Raw genomic sequence first — 19574 nt, 5'->3', positions numbered from 1 at the left:
GTACTCTAATCTAAACTAATCTACTCTAATCTACTCTAATCCAATCTACTCTAATCTACTCTAATCCAATCTACTCTAATCTACTCTAATCTACTCTAATCCACTCTACTCTAATCTACTCTAATCTAATATTTATTATATTAATTGTTCCCTGGAATATTATCCCATACACCATCAAGCCTTCTCATCCCACTGGACACCAACGCCAAATCAACATCTTTTCCACGTGGGTTCAATTTAATTGACATGGAAACAACATTGATTCAACCAGTGTGTGCTCAGTGTGAAGTTAGTGGTGCTGGGGATGACATGATCAAAGTTCACTATAAAGAAACATAACGTATATTTTTAACAATATCAAAGCAGCCAGACAATATCTAGTAAAATGTCCTTGTGGTCCTTGCCAAGTATTTCAACTGCATCATCGTTACTGAGTGTCATAGATGTGTTCTTTGCATTCTACACATTGAGGCAGGAATATTGACCTTCAATTCTCATATGCAAGAAAAAGTTAAATGTAACATTGTGTGTTTTGTTTAGTTGGTAGGTTAATGTGAGGTAAACCCTGGCATGCTCTCAAGGTGTAGAAGTCAATAAAACATCAACTTTAAATCGATTTTGACCCTCCCCTTTTGCCCCTGGATAATACGGCTTGACGGGAAAAGGTTGTCTTGCTGGAACAAACATAGCTATGTCAATAGACAGTAAACAGACAGGTTTATGTGAGGTTTATGTCAGTACACATTTGTTCAGCATATTTGGTGATTCATCAATGACCTTACAAATGGAGCTTATCATCATTACAATCAACATTCAAAGTATTTGCTACCTGTCTAAATGTCTTTCTATCTCTAAATCTATGCTCTTCAGATTAGATATGTCTCTATATGGCTGACCAAATAATTTGCACTTTTAAATTTGTTTTGATTTGCTCAAATTAGTTAATAGACTGAACCAATGCAGTTCCTACATTGAGCATTTTCCTCAGTGTTTCCCCTCCCCGCAATGTAGGTTTGATTGAATTCTAGTATTTGGGTCAGTCCCCCTGGACAGTGGTTGTCTTCAGTGCTCCATGGGGGCTGGAACTCTGTAGACAAACATTAACTTTGGGATAGACACTCTATATTTATCTTCTACTCCTTCCATTTTTACTGCATCTACCATTTGATCAACATGAAATCATCTCTGACTCTGCTGTGTCTGGTGGTATGGGTGAATGTGGATGCTTCATCAGCTCAGACTGGTAAGGATGTGTTTTCAATCACTTTCTCACATGCTTGCAGTGCCCACATTGTGTTAGTATCCACCAATTGCTCTGTAAGACACTGACTAGACTGTACAAAGTGAGCAAACGTAACTGATGTGTTTACTTTGCTACGTTTAGCTACTATTGTACATCATCATAGGGAAACAGCACATTACTCTTCTGATACGCAGGGAAAGTGACGACAATTTCTGCTTTCAATTCCATATTCACTTTTTATGTTTTTGACAGGACTTCAGGAATACAAACTCAGCAAAAAAAGAAACGTCCTCTCACTGTCCACTGCGTTTATTTTCAGCAAACTGAACGTGTAAATATTTGTATGAACATAACAAGATTCAACAACTGAGACATAAACTGAACTAATTCCACAGATGTGACAAACAAAAATGGAAAAATGTGTCCGTGAACAAAGGGGAGTAAAAATCAAAAGTAACATTTGCTGTCATTTGCATGTCTGGTGAGGACCTGCCTTACAACAGGTCTACAAGCCCTCAGGCCTTCCTTTTTCAGCCTATTGCGGATAGTCTGAGCACTGATGGAGGGATTGTGCGTTCCAGCTGTAACTCGGGCAGTTGTTGTTGCCATCCAATGTAAATAGTCCGGTAGACATTTGATTAATTGTTCAGCAGTCTTGTGCCTTGGGGGTAGAAGCTGTTAAGGAGCCTTTTGGTCCTGGACTTGGCACTCTGGTACCCGCTTACCATGCAATAGCAGAGAAACAGTCTATGACTTGGGTGACTGGAGTCTTTGATGCCAGATCTCTGATCTCCTCCCTATAGGCTGTCTCATAGTTGTAGGTGATCAGGCCTACAACCGTTGTGTTGTCAGCAAACTTAATGATGGTGCTGGAGTCATGTTTGGTCATGCAGTTGAGGGTGAACAGGAAGTACAGGAGGGGACTAAGTACACACCCCTGAGCGTCCCCAGTGTTGAGGATCATCGTGGCAGACGTGTTGTTGCCTACACTTACAACCAGTTGCAGAGGGAGGTGTTTACTCCCTGTGTCCTTAGCTTAGTGATGAGCTTCGAGGGCACTATGGTGTTGAACGCTGAGCTGTGGTTAATGAATAGCATTCTCACATAGGTATTCCTTTTGTCCAGGTTTGAAAGGGCAGTGTGGAGTGCGATTGAGATTGCATCATCTGTGGATCTGTTGGAGTGGTATGCAAATTGGAGTGGGTCTAGGGTATCCGGGAGGATGCTGTTGATGTGATCCATCAACAGCCTTTCAAAGCACTTCATGGCTACCGAGTGCTACGGGTCGGTAATTATTTAGGCAGGTTACATTCGCTTCCTTGGGCACAGGAAGTATGGCGGCCTGCTTGAAACATGGAGGTATTACAGACTCGGTCAGGGAGAGGTTGAAAATGTCAGTGAAGACACTTGCCAGTTGGTCCACTAATTAAAGTATTAATAAAAGCTCTGCAAAAAAAATCCCCTCCAAAATCCAACTCAGTGCCAAAATGGCAAGTGTGGTCTTTTGTGTAGTTCCTAGCGGTTTACATCAGTTTTTAGTGGTTTCTAGCTCTTTCTAGCGGTTTTTTGTGTTTTCTAGCGGTTACAAGCGAGCGAAGATGATAATGTACGTGATATCAACATAGAAGTATATTTCCTGGGTGATTTAAATATTGACTGGCTATCATCAAGCTGCCCACTCAGGAAAAAACTTCAAACTGTAACCAGTGCCTGCAATCTGGATTAGGTTGCCAGTCAACCTGCCAGGGTAGTTACAAACGGTACAGGATTTAAATCATCAACATGTATTGATCACATCTTTACTAACGCTGTAAATATATACTTTAAAGCAGTATCCTAATCCATAGGATGCAGGGATCACAATATAATAGTCAAATTGTTACGGTTTTCTTCAGGTGAAAGAGAGGAGGACCAAAATGCAGCGTGGTTATCTTTATACATCTTTAATGAAAGATGAAAATGTGAACAATATACTTCTACAAAACAAGAAACGTGAAAACAACGAAAACAGTCCTAACTGGTGTAAAACACAGAGACAGGAAACAATCACCCACAAGATACCTAAAGAATATGGCTGCCTAAATATGGTTCCCAATCAGAGACAACGATAAACACCTGCCTCTGATTGAGAACCACTCTAGGCAACCATAGACTTTCCTAGACTACTATACTAAACACAATCCCATAAAACTACAAAAACCCTAGACAAAACAAACCACATAAATCACCCATGTCACACCCTGGCCTGACCAAAATAATAAAGAGAACACAGAATACTAAGACCAGGGCGTGACACATATCTAGGATAACCAAAGTTCCAAACGCTGGGCCTAATATAGTGTATAAAAGGTCATAAAAACAAGTTTTGTAGTGATTCATATGTTGATGATGTAAAGAATATTTGCTGGTCTGTGGTGTGTAATGAGGAGCACGTAAAAAATAAAGGAGAGCTGCACAATCGAGGATCTCAGATGCAAAAATATTTATGTCCAACGTTTCGTCAGACAAGCTGTCTTCATCATACCCTGATGGACATATACCCTGATGAAGACAGCTTGTCTGTCATACCCTGATGAAGACAGCTTGTCTGTCATACCCTGATGAAGACAGCTTGTCTGTCAAAACATTGGACATAAATATTTTTGCATCTGTTCTCCTAGAGGGTGCGGCTCTCCTTTATTTTTGAAGTGTTCCACTCCGCTAGCCAGCACCTCGCTGCACTTGATGCATTTATGTAACTACTTATTCCAGTTAGTAATAAGCATGCACCCATTAAGAAAATGACTGTAAAAACGGTTACATCCCCTTGGATTGATGAGGAATTTTAAAAAAGTATGTTTGAGAGGGATGAGGCAAAAGGTTTGGCAAATAAGTCTGGCTGCACAACCGATTGGCATACGTACTGCAAATTAAGAGATCATGTGACTAAAATAAAAATAAAAAACTACACAATGAAACAAATATATAAAGAATGATAGTAAAGCGTTATGGAGCACCTTAAATGACATTTTTGGGAAAAAAGCCAACTCGGCTCCTTCATTCATTGAATCAGATGGCTCATTCATCACAAAGCACACTGATATTGAAACCTACTTTAATGACCTTTTCATTGGCAAGGAAAAGCAAACTTAGTAATGACATACCAGCAACAAACACTGGCACTACACATTCAAGTAGATCGGACCAAAAGTACAAGAATTGTACTTTTGAATTTCGTAAAGTCAGTGTGGAAGAGGTGAAAAAATTATTTTTGTCTATCGACAGTGACAAGCCACCGGGGTCTGACAATCTGGATGGAAAATTACTGAGGATAATAGCAGATGATATTGCCACATCTTCAATTTAAGCCTACTAGAGAGCGTGTGCCCTCAGGCCTGGAGGGAAGCTAAAGTAATCCCGCTACCCAAGAATATTAAAGCCCCCTTTACTGGCTCAAATAGCTGACCAATCAGCCTGTTACCAACCCTTAATAAACTTCTGGAAATAATTGTGTTTGACCAGATACAAACCTCGTCCACAGGCTATTGCACACATATAAGCCTGGGATATCAACCACTCAAAGTTGGCCTTAGTGGGAGTGACCATAGAATTGTATGGGAATGACCTTACTGAATAAAGTATTTGTTATCATGTCCTTTGACAGCAAAAATTTAACACAGCCACAAAGTCATAAACTCCGCCCAGTTCCACAATTTCCCTTCTTCGAGTTTCAGTTTAAACCTAATACTAACCTTTACCACACTACTCACCTTATGCCTAACCCTAACCAATTTTGACTTTGTGGTTTTGCTATCTAGTGGAAACCATTCCCCTAGCCTCAAGAGAGAGAAAAAAACAACAAGCCCTAATTTCCAACTAGCTAATTATCAAAGGACAGAGCTAGTTAATGGCTTCACACAGATGAATAAAGACTACACACTTATAATCTTTGGTCGATTGTGGGGAAAACTATCCCAATAAGAGTTACAAACACAATCTCTTTACTGCCAAGACGTCTGACCGACTAATGCACAAGACACATGGGGGAAGTTCTTGTAGAGATGATTGGTTGGTAGATTAAGCCAATGAGTAATGCACTGGGAGATTATTTTATCATATTTGACATAGTGGGTTATGTCACATTGGACATTGGTGATTATTTCACACAGTTATGTCCCATTTATGAACCATTTATAAAGCATGACATACTGTTGTAGATGATTTGTAATACATTTATGTAGTGCTGATGAACGCATCATGAAGGCTTTATAAACTGAATGTCATTTGAAGCGGGACCATCTCAGTCAATGTAGTTAGTTGCACTTTGATAGTTCAAACATGCTGTGCTTCATCTGCAGAGTACTGTGGTAAGCCTGAGGGTGAAGGGAGGAGAATGCTGCCGATTCCTGATCGAGAACGTTATGAAAATGGGGACCAAGTGGAGTATGGATGTCTTGCAACTTGTAAGAACGGAGAGTGGGATAAGACCATCAAGGGCAAAGGTCAGTTTAAAAGGGAAATCTGCAGTTGCTACACCCATTGTTGGACTTCTAAATGAATTACATGTACCAAATGATTCTTGAAGAACATAACTTATAAATGACTCCTGAGCTCAGTTCAACTGTCGAACCTCATCATAACCCAAAATATAAGATTGTTTTACTCCTTTGTTTGTAAACAAAGTAAATGTAAACAAACACTATATAGCCTCAATAGATGGTTCAAAGTATAATGTTGATATCATGGATGGTCTATCCTTGTATCCATAGCTATGTCTATGAATTTGAGAGTGGAAACATTTCATCCCTCAGCTTTTAACCAAAACAGGGGTGGGGATGCTCTTTCTTCTTGTGTGTTTAATGTCTATGGCATTACTATAGTACTGTAAACATTGAAGTGCTTATTGCGTTTACTACATTTCAGGGCTTGACATGAACTTTATTACCCACTTGTCCTTTGGAAAAGTAAGACAGATTTTTGACTTGTGTGAAAGCTCAAGTCCAAATTGTGTTGTATGATGCAAGAAGACACTTTACAAAATGAAATACATTAGTATCATTATTATTACCATACAGAGAATGAGACAAAAATGTAGAATACCATCTGTCTAGAGCTGGGTAATATTATTGTTGTTGTTATTGATGTTGTTGCTAGATAGCAATGTAATTGATCTAACAGTGAATGTAATGTCCAACAAAAACTGTCCGTTGGTAGACCTATATAGAGTATATATTCACTACAAACAGCACGCTCCACTCCGTTCCACTCAATTACATTCTCTGTTTGTAAAGTGGTAGCATTTCCTTATTATTTAATGTTGAGAATATGCGCTAAACTCACAGAAAGCTGGAACTCCACTCTCTTTAAAAATAATTGTTTAAAAAACAGCTTTTCCCTCAATTACATATTGAATGTTGCTCTCTCTCCTGGAGCAACATCCCCCTTGACGTTTCATGCCCGTAAGAAACCTATTTGCAGACAAAATAATTGCTCAAACTGAGCAAATAACTCACTAAGTACACTAGAGTGCATTCGGAAAGTATTCATACCCGTAGAAGTTTTCCACATTTTGTTACGTTACAGCCTTATTCTAAAATGGTTTAAATAAACAAATCTACACGCAATACCGCACAATGCCAAAGGGATAAGAGATTTCTAGAAATTTGGGAACATTTGTTTAAAACAAAAAACATAAATACCTTACTTACATATGAGACTCAAAATCCTTTTTCCATTGATCATCCTTGAGATGTTTCTACAACTTGATTGAAGTCCACCTGTGTTAAATTACATTTATTGTACATGATTTGGAAAGGCAGACACCTTTCTAAATAAGGTCCCACTGTTGTCAGAGCAAAAACCAAGACATGTGTGTCCGTAGAGATCTGAGACAGGATTGTGTCGAGGCACAGATCTTGGGAAGGGTATCAAAAAATGTTTTGAACATTGAAGCTCTCCAACAATACAGTAGCCTCCACATTATTAAGTGGGAGAAGTTTGGAAAAACCAAGACTCTTCTTAGAGCTGGCCGCCCGGCTAAACTGAGTAATCGGGGGAGAAGAGGGAGAAGGGCCTTGGTCGGGGAGGTGACCAAGAACCCGATGGTCAGTCTGACAGAGCTCCAAAGTTCATCTGTGGAGATGGGAGAACTTTCCAGAAGGACAAGGCACCTAAAGGACTTTCAGACCATGAGAAACAAGATTCTGTGGTCTGATGAAACCAAGATTGAACTCTTTGGACTGAATACCAAGCGTCACATCTTGAAGAAACCTGGCACTATCCCTACGGTGAAGCCTAGGATGGCAGCATCAAGCTGTGGGGATGTTTTTCAGCGGCAGGGACTGAGAAACTAGACAGGATTAAGGTAAAGACGGAGAGACCTGCAAATAGCTGTGCAGCGACAAGAAGAATGAGAGAAACTCCCCAAATACAGGTGTGCCAAGCTTGTAGTGACCTACCCAAGAAAACTCGATGCTGTATTCGCTGCCAGAGGCGCTTCTACAAAGTTCTGAGTAAAGGGTCTGAATAATAATGTAATTGTGATACTTATGTTTCTTTTTTAAATACATTTTCAAAAATGTCTAAAAAACAGTTTTTGCTTTGTAATTATGGGGTATTGTGATGTCATTATGGGGTATTGTGATGTCATTATGGGGTATTGTGATGTCATTATGGGGTATTGTGTGTAGATTGATGAGGGAAAAAAACGATTGAATACATTTTAGAATAAGGCTGTAACTTAACAAAATATGGAAAAAGTCAAGGGGTCTGAATACTTTCCGAATGTAGAGTACAAAAATATGATTGAAAAACTGCTTGTGGCTCTCAATGCAATACAATCATTATATTCTAATGTGTTCTGCTGAGATGTATTTATTTTTGACATTTTCTTTCAACGGTTACTAGTCCAACGCTCCAATTTCCATTCGAACAACTTAAGTCTATATTTTGCTTGCCCGACTATTTTGATTTTCACTTGTCATGTACAAGCTTTAATGTCGAACCTTGCAATTGGATTGATATTTCCACACAGAGTAACACGTTACACTGTTTTTACTAGATGTGGTGGAAATGGAGGAGCCAAAAGAGTGTATGGAGGAGGGTATTTGTCCATGTCTGTGCTTCACTTGCAGATTACTGTAGTAAACCTGAGGGTGCAGACACCAGAATGCTGCTGATTCCTGACCGAGAGAGATATGAAAATGGGGACAAAATAGATTATGGATGCCTTAGCGGCCCAAACACAGGCTCAAGAGGAAAAGCAACTTGCAAGAACGGAGAGTGGAGTAAGACAATCGAGTGCCAAGGTAAGTCTGTAGGATTGTATTTTAAAGTACAGAAAGTACCAGGTATTTACATGAACATATGGTAATTAGACAATTATAACCTATTAATAATTGATTCATTTGAAGGTAGTTACCAGAAAAAAAATCTTCACATTTTAACATTTAATCAGGCAAGTCAGTTAAGAACAAATTCTTATTTAAAATGACGGCCTACCGGGGAACAGTGGGTTAACTGCCTTGTTCAGGGGCAGGATGACAGATTGCTCTGGGATTCGATCCAGCAACCTTTCAGTTACTGGCCCAATGCGCTAACCACTAGAATAATTAGCCCATTGCTAGAGGTGATGACACAGCAGTCCAATTACTGTATGTCCATGATTTGGAGGGCACTTCCACCACCCAAAGCCTTTATATTGAGCATTTTCACAAGAACTGTGTGATGTTTCCTGTGATTCTACTGAAATAGATTGAAATCAATATGTTTGAGTATTCCAGCATTTTGGATCAGTCCCCCACTCTTCACTGCTCCCTGAGGGCTGGAACTCTGTAGACAAACATTAACTTTGGGATAGACACTGTTTATTTATGTTCTACTCTTTCCATTTTTACTGCATCTACCATTTGATCAACATTAAATCATCTCTGACTCTGCTGTGTCTGGTGGTATGGGTGAATGTGGATGCTTCATCAGCTCAGACTGGTAAGGATGTGTTTTCCTTCACTTTCTCATATGTGACCACAATGGTATGAACATACAAACGTCTGTATCGGTCCGCTAATACAGGCAGCAATGGCCAGGACCATCCCTGAATACAGGACTAGTAAAGGTACTTTTATAACCTCACTCATGTCTTCCTAGAGCCCAAGGATTTCTGTGGACCACCTCCACAACTCATGAACGGAGACACAAACGGCGGTAACAGAGAACGCTACAGAAATGGAGAATCAGTTCAATATGTCTGCCAGAAATACTACATCCCTGATCCCCCTTCAGCATTCAAGACATGTCATGATGGGATCTGGATAGGATCGATGACCTGCCTGAGTAAGTAGCCGTCTAAAAAAACATTGGCCCAAAGTCTCGCTTGCTAACTCCCCTTTAACGATCGGAATGGAATGGAATTCAAGATCAATTGATTATTATTTGAAAATGCATCTAGAATTGAAAGGTAACTGTTGAACCATGCTCCTGAGGCATTGACAAGTGGTATTCCTCAAGGATCTATGAGTATAGGGATGTCATTTATTAAAATGACAAACAACTAAATATCTTTGGCCCTTGAAGGACACGTTCACACACTGATTCCTGTACCATCTTCTCGTTTCAGAACCCTGCACTGTGGACGAAGAGCTGATGAACACACAGAACATCCAATTTAAATATCCTCCGGAATATCAAACTAAAGTCTATGCCACACATGGGGATTATATCACTTTTAAGTGTACTGGTCATAGTAGACTGAGCCCAGGTAGCGTTGATTTTCGTCAGCAGTGTATACACGGGGTCATGAACTTGCCTCATTGCCAAACCCCTGTCAATAGTTTGCTCAAATTATTTTCAGATTCAGTGTCTGAATAAATGTATGGTTTTTCATGATTGTCCAACATGAAATAAAGTGCTGCTGGTTCATATTTACTCATCTACTCTTGATTATTTTAATTGTTCCATGGAATAAAATTATCACACACACAACACCAAGCTTTCTAACATTAGTGGTGTGGGAATGAATTTCTCAAAGTTCAATATAAAGACACATAAAGGATTTCCCCCCAATATCTTAGCAACCAGGCAATATTTATAAAAAAACGTATGTGATGTTCAACTGCATCATCATCACATAGTGCCTTGATGACGTGTTCCTTCCTGTTGCTGGCATCCTGATCATTTAAGCAGGAATCTTGTCCTTCAATTCTCATATGCAAGAAAACGTTTAATGTCATGTTTTATGTATGGTTCGTCAAGTTGGCTGGCTAATATGGGGCTACGGTGAGCCATGGCAATACAGACATACTCCCAAGGTGCAGAAATAGATTTTGTCCCTCCCCTTTTGCCCCTAGAAAACATGGCTTTGAAGATAAGAATTTGTTCTTAACTGACTTGCCTAGTTAAATGAAGGTAAAATAAATAGCCCTAGTGCAGGTCTATAATTTTATCCCTGATATCCTTACACAGCTCTCTGGTCTTGGCCAAAAACTACCAGGTCTGTGAGAGCCGGAATTCTTACTGGTTGGTATGTGATCAAATACTTATGTCATGCAATAAAATGCAAATGAATTAGTTAAAAATCATACAATGTGATTTTCTGGATTTTTGTTTTAGATTCCGTCTCTCACAGTTGAAATGTACCTATGATAAAAATGACAGACCTCTACATGCTTTGTAAGTAGGAAAACCAGCAAAATCGGCAGTGTATCAAATACCACTGTATATGGATATAGATATTTACCCCAAAATTATATGTTGGATTGGAAATGATGCAGACTATTATATTGATGAAAGCAGCAATCTTTCCGCAATATTAAGCTGATCCAAACCTTACATTGATTTTAGATTTTTTTAAAGAACAGTTCTTGTGAAAATACCCAATGTAGGAACTGTGTTGGTTCAGTCTATTAATAATAGGTCAGAAAACAACTAATTTTAATTTGAATGATTTTAATTTGTAGTATTTTTAAGACCACTATGTTAGATATCAGAATAAATAACTTGTGTTCTCGGTCTTCCACTATTGTTCAGCTACATGAGAGAGACATTTCTACAGTAATCTGATGTGCTTAAATTAAGATCTGAATTAGCATTGAGTGGTACAGGTATCACATACTGTAGTTAGAATGTGGATAAGATCCATTGAAACATTGTGTCATTATCCAATCACAAAACCTGGACTAACATAACCCTTACTGTACATAAACCTTGTTCCCTGTATATTGACATGGCTAATGTTTGTTCCAGCAAGCCAGTGCCTCCTTTTCCCGTCAAGCCATGTTTTCTAGGGGCAAAAGGGGAGGGACAAAATCTATTTCTGCACTTTGGGAGTATGTCTGTACTGCCATGGCTCACCGTAGCCCCATATTAGCCAGCCAACTTGACGAACCATACATAAAACATAACATTAAACGTTTTCTTGTTACAAATATACATCAAACTGGATGGACATCAGAAATAGAGGAAGGAATAAAAACAAACAAAATATAACTATTGTAAAATAGATTGTCTGTAAAATGTGTATGAGATGTACAGTGCCTTGGGAAAGTATTCGGCCCCCTTGAACTTTGCGACCTTTTGCCACATTTCAGGCTTCAAACATAAAGATTTAAAACTGTATTTTTTTGTGAAGAATCAACAACAAGTGGGACACAATCTTGAAGTGGAACGACATTTATTGGATATTTCAAACTTTTTTAACAAATCAAAAACTGAAAAATTGGGCGTGCAAAATTATTCAGCACCTTTACTTTCAGTGCAGCAAACTCTCTCCAGAAGTTCAGTGAGGATCTCTGAATGATCCAATGTTGACCTAAATGACTAATGATGATAAATACAATCCACCTGTGTGTAATCAAGTCTCCGTATAAATGCACCTGCACTATGATAGTCTCAGAGGTCCGTTAAAAGCGCAGAGAGCATCATGAAGAACAAGGAACACACCAGGCAGGTCCGAGATACTGTTGTGAAGAAGTTTGAAGCCGGATTTGGATACAAAAAGATTTCCCATGCTTTAAACATCCCAAGGAGCACTGTGCAAGCGATAATATTGAAATGGAAGGAGTTTCAGACCACTGCAAATCTACCAAGACCTGGCCATCCCTCTAAACTTTCAGCTCATACAAGGAGAAGACTGATCAGAGATGCAGCCAAGAGGCCCATGATCACTCTGGATGAACTGCAGAGATCTACAGCTGAGGTGGGAGACTCTGTCCATAGGACAACAATCAGTCGTATATTTCACAAATCTGGCCTTTATGGAAGAGTGGCAAGAAGAAAGCCATTTCCGAAAGATATCCATAAAAAGTGTCATTTAAAGTTTGCCACAAGCCACCTGGGAGACACACCAAACATGTGGAAGAAGGTGCTCTGGTCAGATGAAACCAAAATTGAACTTTTTGGCAACAATGCAAAACGTTATGTTTGGCGTAAAAGCAACACAGCTCATCACCCTGAACACACCCTATCCCCACTGTCAAACATGGTGGTGGCAGCATCATGGTTTGGGCCTGCTTTTCTTCAGCAGGGACAGGGAAGATGGTTAAAATTGATGGGAAGATGGATGGAGCCAAATACAGGACCATTCTGGAAGAAAACCTGATGGAGTCTGCAAAAGACCTGAGACTGGGACGGAGATTTGTCTTCCAACAAGACAATGATCCAAAACATAAAGCAAAATCTACAATGGAATGGTTCAAAAATAAACATATCCAGGTGTTAGAATGGCCAAGTCAAAGTCCAGACCTGAATCCAATCGAGAATCTGTGGAAAGAACTGAAAACTGCTGTTCACAAATGCTCTCCATCCAACCTCACTGAGCTCGAGCTGTTTTGCAAGGAGGAATGGGAAAAAAATTCAGTCTCTCGATGTGCAAAACTGATAGACAAAAAACCCCAAGCGACTTACAGCTGTAATCACAGCAAAAGGTGGCACTACAAAGTATTAACTTAAGGGGGCTGAATAATTTTGCACGCCCAATTTTTCAGTTTTTGATTTGTTAAAAAAGTTTGAAATATCCAATAAATGTCGTTCCACTTCATGATTGTGTCCCACTTGTTGCTGATTCTTCACAAAAAAATACAGTTTTATATCTTTATGTTTGAAGCCTGAAATGTGGCAAAAGTTCGCAAAGTTCAAGGGGGCCTAATACTTTCGCAAGGCACTGTATTTACTCATCTACTCTTGATTATTTTAATTGTTCCATGGAATAAAATTATCACACACACAACACCAAGCTTTCTAACATTAGTGGTGTGGGAATGAATTTCTCAAAGTTCAATATAAAGACACATAAAGGATTTCCCCCCAATATCTTAGCAACCAGGCAATATTTATAAAAAAACGTATGTGATGTTCAACTGCATCATCATCACATAGTGCCTTGATGACGTGTTCCTTCCTGTTGCTGGCATCCTGATCATTTAAGCAGGAATCTTGTCCTTCAATTCTCATATGCAAGAAAACGTTTAATGTCATGTTTTATGTATGGTTCGTCAAGTTGGCTGGCTAATATGGGGCTACGGTGAGCCATGGCAATACAGACATACTCCCAAGGTGCAGAAATAGATTTTGTCCCTCCCCTTTTGCTCCTAGAAAACATGGCTTGACGGGAAAAGGAGGCACTGGCTTGGTGGAACAAACACTAGCCATGTCAGTGAACAAGGTTTATGCTGAACAATAGTGGAAGACTGAGCACACAAGTTATTTATTCTGATATCTAATATAGTGGTCTTAAAAATACTACAAATGAAAATCAATCAAATTAAAATGAGTTGTTTTCCGACCTATTATTAATAGACTGAACCAACACAGTTCCTACATTGGGTATTTTCACAAGAACTGTGTTTTTACCGCAGTGAAGTTTTGATTAAATTCCATGTATTGGAGTTTTCCAGTATTTTGGGTCAGTTCCCCTGGACAGTGGTTCTCTTCAGTGCTCCCTGGGGGCTGGAACTCTGTAGACAAACATTAACTTTGGGGTAGACGCTGTTTATATATGTTCTACTCCTTCCATTTTTACTGCATCTACCATTTGATCAACATGAAATCATCTCTGACTCTGCTGTGTCTGATGGTATGGGTGAATGTGGATGCTTCATCGGCTCAGACTGGTAAGGATGTGTTTTCCTTACTTACTTACTTTTCCTGGCTTTGTCAGTCTGCTAATACAGGTGGCAATGGCCAGGATCAGGAATAGTAAAGGCCCAAAGCACTACTTTGTGTAGAAAAAGTATACTGCATGTTTTTACATTTTTCAGGGGGTGCTGCAGCACCCTCATCACCCTTAGTTCCACACTGCTAATTTTGCAGAATGTGCTTTTAAAAGGTTTTAATGCTCGTCTCCAACTCATGTGTAAGACCAATTAATCTCTAACTTATTCCACTGCAGATTAATTTCATAATTTCTAATAATATCCATCATGATTTAATGTTGTATTGATACAGATCCGATAATGTCACAGAACTGAAACATATTTGTGCTAAACTACTGTAATAGAGCTGTGTGATGATCCGTGCTTGGAATGTGAAGGTTCTATCTGCTAAAAGAAGATTCTGAGATAATTGGTTTTAAAACTCCAAACCCTCATTGGTTTGAATGGTGTTAGCAAATTAGAGTATTTAGAGTACTATATAGGTAGAGAACATTGAACAGAACAAGGCTGTGTCAATAACAACATAGAACATTGTAGTGCCAAGCTCTCTGTTTGTCTAAAGGTTTTTCCTCTGCTCCTCTGTCAGTGTGCAGTGGACCTCTTCCAAATGTGCCCGATGCCAGGGTCACTGAGGAAAGCATCAAAAATGAGTACAAAGAGGACGACATTGTCCTTTTTTCCTGCAACTTTGGTTTTGTGCAAGCAGGCAGAATAAGTTATCAGTGTAAGAAGAATAAGTGGGTGGTGGTCCGTCAGGGGAAATGCAAGCGTGAGTATTTCTTTCAATGTTATAGATTCAATATTGTTGTTATACATTTGACATTTTAGTCATTTAAGCGCACGTTCTTATCCAGAGCGACTTATAGTTAGTGCATTTATCTTAAAGAGATAGTTGGGGATTTTGTCAATGAGGGGAAGTAGATAATGGGCCTCACTGCCAAAATCCCAAACTATCCCTTTAAGATAGCTAAGTGAGACAGCCACATTAAATATGTTCATTTTTCCTCAACAAAATACCTATAGTAGCAGTTATGATTAGCATAACCCCATAATAGCTTAGTTAAACACTATAAAAGATCTGTTAACATATCACTTTCTTACAAACTGTATCATGATCTTGTTTTCCTGCGGTTTCCTGACATCTAGCTAAACCATGTGAGCTCCCTGATGAAACTGCCAATGGCCACTACAGCATCCACGTTGGAAATGACTTTGTCTTTGGAGCCACTATCAAATACACTTGCAATGACGGGCAAGTTTTTTTTTTAAAGATTGAATTTCATTATTATTTATGATAAATGATTCAAATAATAGCCCCCACCCCAATAGCTCTCAATCCAGCCTGCCTAGTATGGGGCTGAATCCAGCCCGTCTAGTATGGGGCTGAATCCAGCCTGTCTAGTATGGGGCTGAATCCAGCATGTCTGGTATGGTCCTGAATCAAACTGTCTAGTATGGTGCTGAATCCATCTTGTCTAGTTTGGGGCTAAATACTGCCTGTCTAGTATGTGGCAAAATCCAACCTGTCTAGTATGGGGCTGAATCTAGCCTGTCTAGTATGGGGCTGAAATTAGCCTGTCTAGTATGGTGCTGAATCCAGCCTGTCTAGTATGGGGTTGAATCCAGCCTGTCTAGTATTGGGCTGAATCCATCCTGTCTAGTGTGGGGCTGAATCCATCCTGTCTAGCATTGTGCTGAATCCAGCCTGTCTAGTATGAGGCTGAATCCAGCCTGTCTAGTATGGGGCTGAATCCAGCCTGTCTAGTATGGGGCTGAATCCATCCTGTCTAGTGTGGGGCTGAATCCATCCTGTCTAGCATTGTGCTGAATCCAGCCTGTCTAGTATGAGGCTGAATCCAGCCTGTCTAGTATGGGGCTGAATCCAGCCTGTCTAGTATGGGGCTGAATCCAGCCTGTCTAGTATGGGGTTGAATCCAGCCTGTCTAGTATGGGGCTGAATCCAGCAATTCTAGTATGGGACTGAATCCAGCCTGTCTTGTCTGGGGCTGAATCCAGACCGTCTGGTCTGGGGCTGAATCCAGCCTGTCTAGTATGGGTCTGAATCCATCCTGTCTAGTATGGGTCTGAATCCATCCTGTCTAGTATGGGCTGAATCCAGCCTGTCTAGTATGGGCTGAATCCAGCCTGTCTAGTATGGGCTGAATCCAGCCTGTCTAGTATGGGGCTGAATCCAGCCTGCCTAGTATAGTGCTGAATCCAGCCTTTCTTGTATGGGGCTGAATCCATCTTGTCTAGTATGGGCTGAATCCAGCCTGTCTAGTATGGGGCTGAATCCAGCCTGCCTAGTATAGTGCTGAATCCAGCAATTCTAGTATGGGACAAATCCAGCCTGTCTAGTATGGGCTGATTCCAGCCTGTCTAGAATGGGGCTGAATCCAGCCCGTCTAGTAATGGGGTAGAATGGGGTTGAATCCAGCCTGTCTAGTATGGGGTTAAATCCAACCTGTCTCGTATGGGGTTGAATCCAGCCTGTCTAGTATGGGGCTGAATCCAGCTTGCCTAGTATGTGGCTGATGCCAGCCTTTCTTGTATGGGGCTGAATCCATCTTGTCTAGAATGGGCTGAATCCAGCCTGCCTAGTATAGTGCTGAATCCAGCAATTCTAGTATGGGACAAATCCAGCCTGTCTAGTATGGGCTGATTCCAGCCTGTCTAGAATGGGGCTGATTCCAGCCTGTCTAGAATGGGGCTGAATCCAGCCCGTCTAGTATGGGGCTGATTCCAGCCTGTCTAGAATGGGGTTGAATCCAGCCTGTCTAGTATGGGGTTAAATCCAACCTGTCTCGTATGGGGTTGAATCCAGCCTGTCTAGTATGGGGCTGAATCCAGCCTGCCTAGTATGTGGCTGATGCCAGCCTGCCTAGTATGGGGTTGAATCCAGCCTGTCTAGTATGGGGATGAATCCAGCCCGTCTAGTATGGGGTTGAATCCAGCCTTTTAAATGGGCTGAATCCAGCCTGTCTAGTATTGGGCTGATTCCAGCCTGTCAAGTATGGGTCTGAATCCAGGCTGTCTAGTACGGGGCTGAATTCAGGCTGTCTAGTATGGGGTTGAATTTAGAACATGGCTAATGATGTCACAGACATCATAATACCACCTAATCACATAATTATGTCTGTAGTTATCAGATGGTGAGCAAAACGGACATCAGAACCTGTATGGTGGCAGGATGGAACAACCAACTGCCCATATGTGAAGGTAACCATGTATTCATTGAATATTATAAACTGGGTAGTTTGGCTCCAGGATGCTGATATGCTTAAGGCCATGGTATATAATACCGTTTAACATGGGTAAGACCCCCCAAAAAACGTTTCACTGTTCAAACATTGTAACCAGTTTTTAATTGCAAAAAGGCACCTCGGGGGTTTTTGGTATATGGCCAATATACCACTGCTAATAGCTGTATCCAGGCACGCCGTGCTACGGCGTGGTATATTAGCCATATTTATTGGCCATTTTTCTCAGGACTTATTGCTTAATTATAGTAAATACAGCATAACACCTTACATTTTACAATGAACATTACACTGTAACTCAGAGGGTTCATGAAGTTATAGACTGTACAACACCCTGCAATATGATCTTTCTCCGTAGTGGTGAGTTGTGTCCCCGAGGCTACAGATGGACGGGTGGTTGTGAGCGGTCTGCCAGATGATGGTGTTATACAGTACGGTCATGAGCTCAAGTTCAGCTGCCCCAACCCAGCACACCAGCTGAAGGGAAACCCACAGGTAGTGTGTGCCGCGGGGGGGATGTGGAACAACCATTTCCCAACCTGTGAAGGTAAACATTTCACTTTAGCCAAAACTAAGCAAATCATTTTATCGACAACAATATGTACCTTCAGAAGTTACATCAGGTTTGCAAATGTGCTATACAGCAATTGTGATTTTTCTATTTTTTCCCTCCATAATAGATGTGACTTGTGAAGCTGCAGAGAAGATTAAGAATGTGAACGTGATAGGAATTCCCCAAAACACCACCATGAAGGTTGGACACAGGCTACAGTTTGAGTGCAGCAACTCTAAACACGTTCTGAAGGGGGAATCAGAGGTCATCTGCTCAACCAATGGACAGTGGAGTCACTCCATTCCAATTTGTTATGGTAAATTGTATGTTTATTGATTTATAACACATTGGGAAATGGAACAATCAAGTTGTTTTAAGTAGATTTACAATTATCTCCAATTCACAAAAAAGGTAGCAAAAATAACGCATTTTGGAAAAGGCAGGAACATTTTCTGGAATACTATTCTTGCTGGGACAATAGCAGCTTGGTATATTTCATCACTCATGTCTTCCTAGAGCCCAAGGATTTCTGTGGACCACCTCCACATCTCATGAACGGAGACACAAACAGCAGTAGAGAACACTACAGAAGCGGAGAATCAGTTCAATATTTCTGCCAGAACTACTACATCATTGAGCCTCCTTCAGCGTTCAAGACGTGTCATGACGGGATCTGGATAGGACTGATAACCTGTCTGAGTAAGTAGGTGTCTAAAATAACATTGGCCCAGTTCCTACTCAATCGCTTGCCAACTCCCCTTTAAAGATTAGAATGGAATTCAAGATCAATGGATTAATTACTATTTAAAAATGCATTCTGAGTTGAAATTTAACTGCTGAACCATGCTCCTGAGGCATTGACAAGTGACATTCCTCAAGGATCTATGGGTATAGTGATAACATTCATTAAAATGGAAAAACCACCAATTATCAGTGGCCCTTGAAAGAGACATTCACACACTGATTCCTGTACCATCTTCTCATTTCAGAACCCTGCACTGTGGATGAAGAGCTGATGAACACACAGAACATCCAATTTAAATATCCTCCACCATATCAAAATAAACTCTATGCCAAACATGGGGAACGTATCACTTTTAAGTGTACTGGTCAAAGTAGACAGAGCCTAGGAAGTGTTGATTTTGGTCAGCAGTGTATAAACGGGTTCATGAACTTGCCTCATTGCCAATAGTGGCTTCAGCTTACGGGAAGAGAAGGGCAAAGGCTTGTTGGACAAACATGTCAAAGAATAACCTGTCAATAGTCTGCTCAAACCATTTTTTCTGGGGCTTTGCATAAGCTAAGAAACAATGACTTCACAGGAGTTGTTTTTCATGTCAGTCCGAACTTCAATAAAGTACCTCTGGTTTTGAATTCTCAATTATTTTGTCTGT

General features: G+C 40.3%; 1 protein-coding gene across 5 annotated transcripts; it reads left to right on the top strand.

Annotated features, from left to right (window-relative positions):
* Positions 1–741: 741 nt before the first annotated feature.
* LOC109902887 (complement factor H-like) lies at positions 742–19561 on the top strand. 5 transcript variants are annotated; one of them, XM_031785550.1, is made up of 8 exons: positions 1112–1243; positions 14954–15136; positions 15514–15619; positions 17510–17586; positions 17986–18174; positions 18308–18496; positions 18697–18879; positions 19170–19561. In XM_031785550.1, exons 1-8 carry the CDS (start codon positions 1174–1176, stop codon positions 19370–19372), a joined length of 1200 nt encoding a protein of 399 aa, XP_031641410.1. In that variant the 5' UTR covers positions 1112–1173; the 3' UTR covers positions 19373–19561. The 5 variants fall into 5 exon arrangements, 4 of the variants coding, with proteins under 4 accessions (XP_031641410.1, XP_031641407.1, XP_031641408.1 ...); XM_031785547.1 differs by lacking the exon at positions 1112–1243 and adding an exon at positions 8562–9208 and having other exon boundaries at positions 14930–15136; XM_031785548.1 differs by lacking the exon at positions 1112–1243 and adding an exon at positions 8564–9208.
* Positions 19562–19574: the final 13 nt, after the last annotated feature.

The sequence above is a fragment of the Oncorhynchus kisutch genome, linkage group LG13, assembly GCF_002021735.2.
Source record: "Oncorhynchus kisutch isolate 150728-3 linkage group LG13, Okis_V2, whole genome shotgun sequence".
In the NCBI taxonomy this organism is placed as follows: Eukaryota; Metazoa; Chordata; class Actinopteri; order Salmoniformes; family Salmonidae; genus Oncorhynchus; species Oncorhynchus kisutch.
Note: the sequence above shows the minus strand (reverse complement) of the source record. Positions and strands in the feature narration are given on the sequence as shown.

Coding starts and splice junctions, on each gene's coding strand:
- LOC109902887 (XM_031785547.1), top strand. CDS start 9,094: ATGTTCTACTCTTTCCATTTTTACTGCATCTACCATTTGATCAACATT. Junction 15,137..15,513: donor CCGTCAGGGGAAATGCAAGC/GTGAGTATTTCT, acceptor CCTGACATCTAG/CTAAACCATGTGAGCTCCCT. Junction 18,175..18,307: donor CCATTTCCCAACCTGTGAAG/GTAAACATTTCA, acceptor CCTCCATAATAG/ATGTGACTTGTGAAGCTGCA.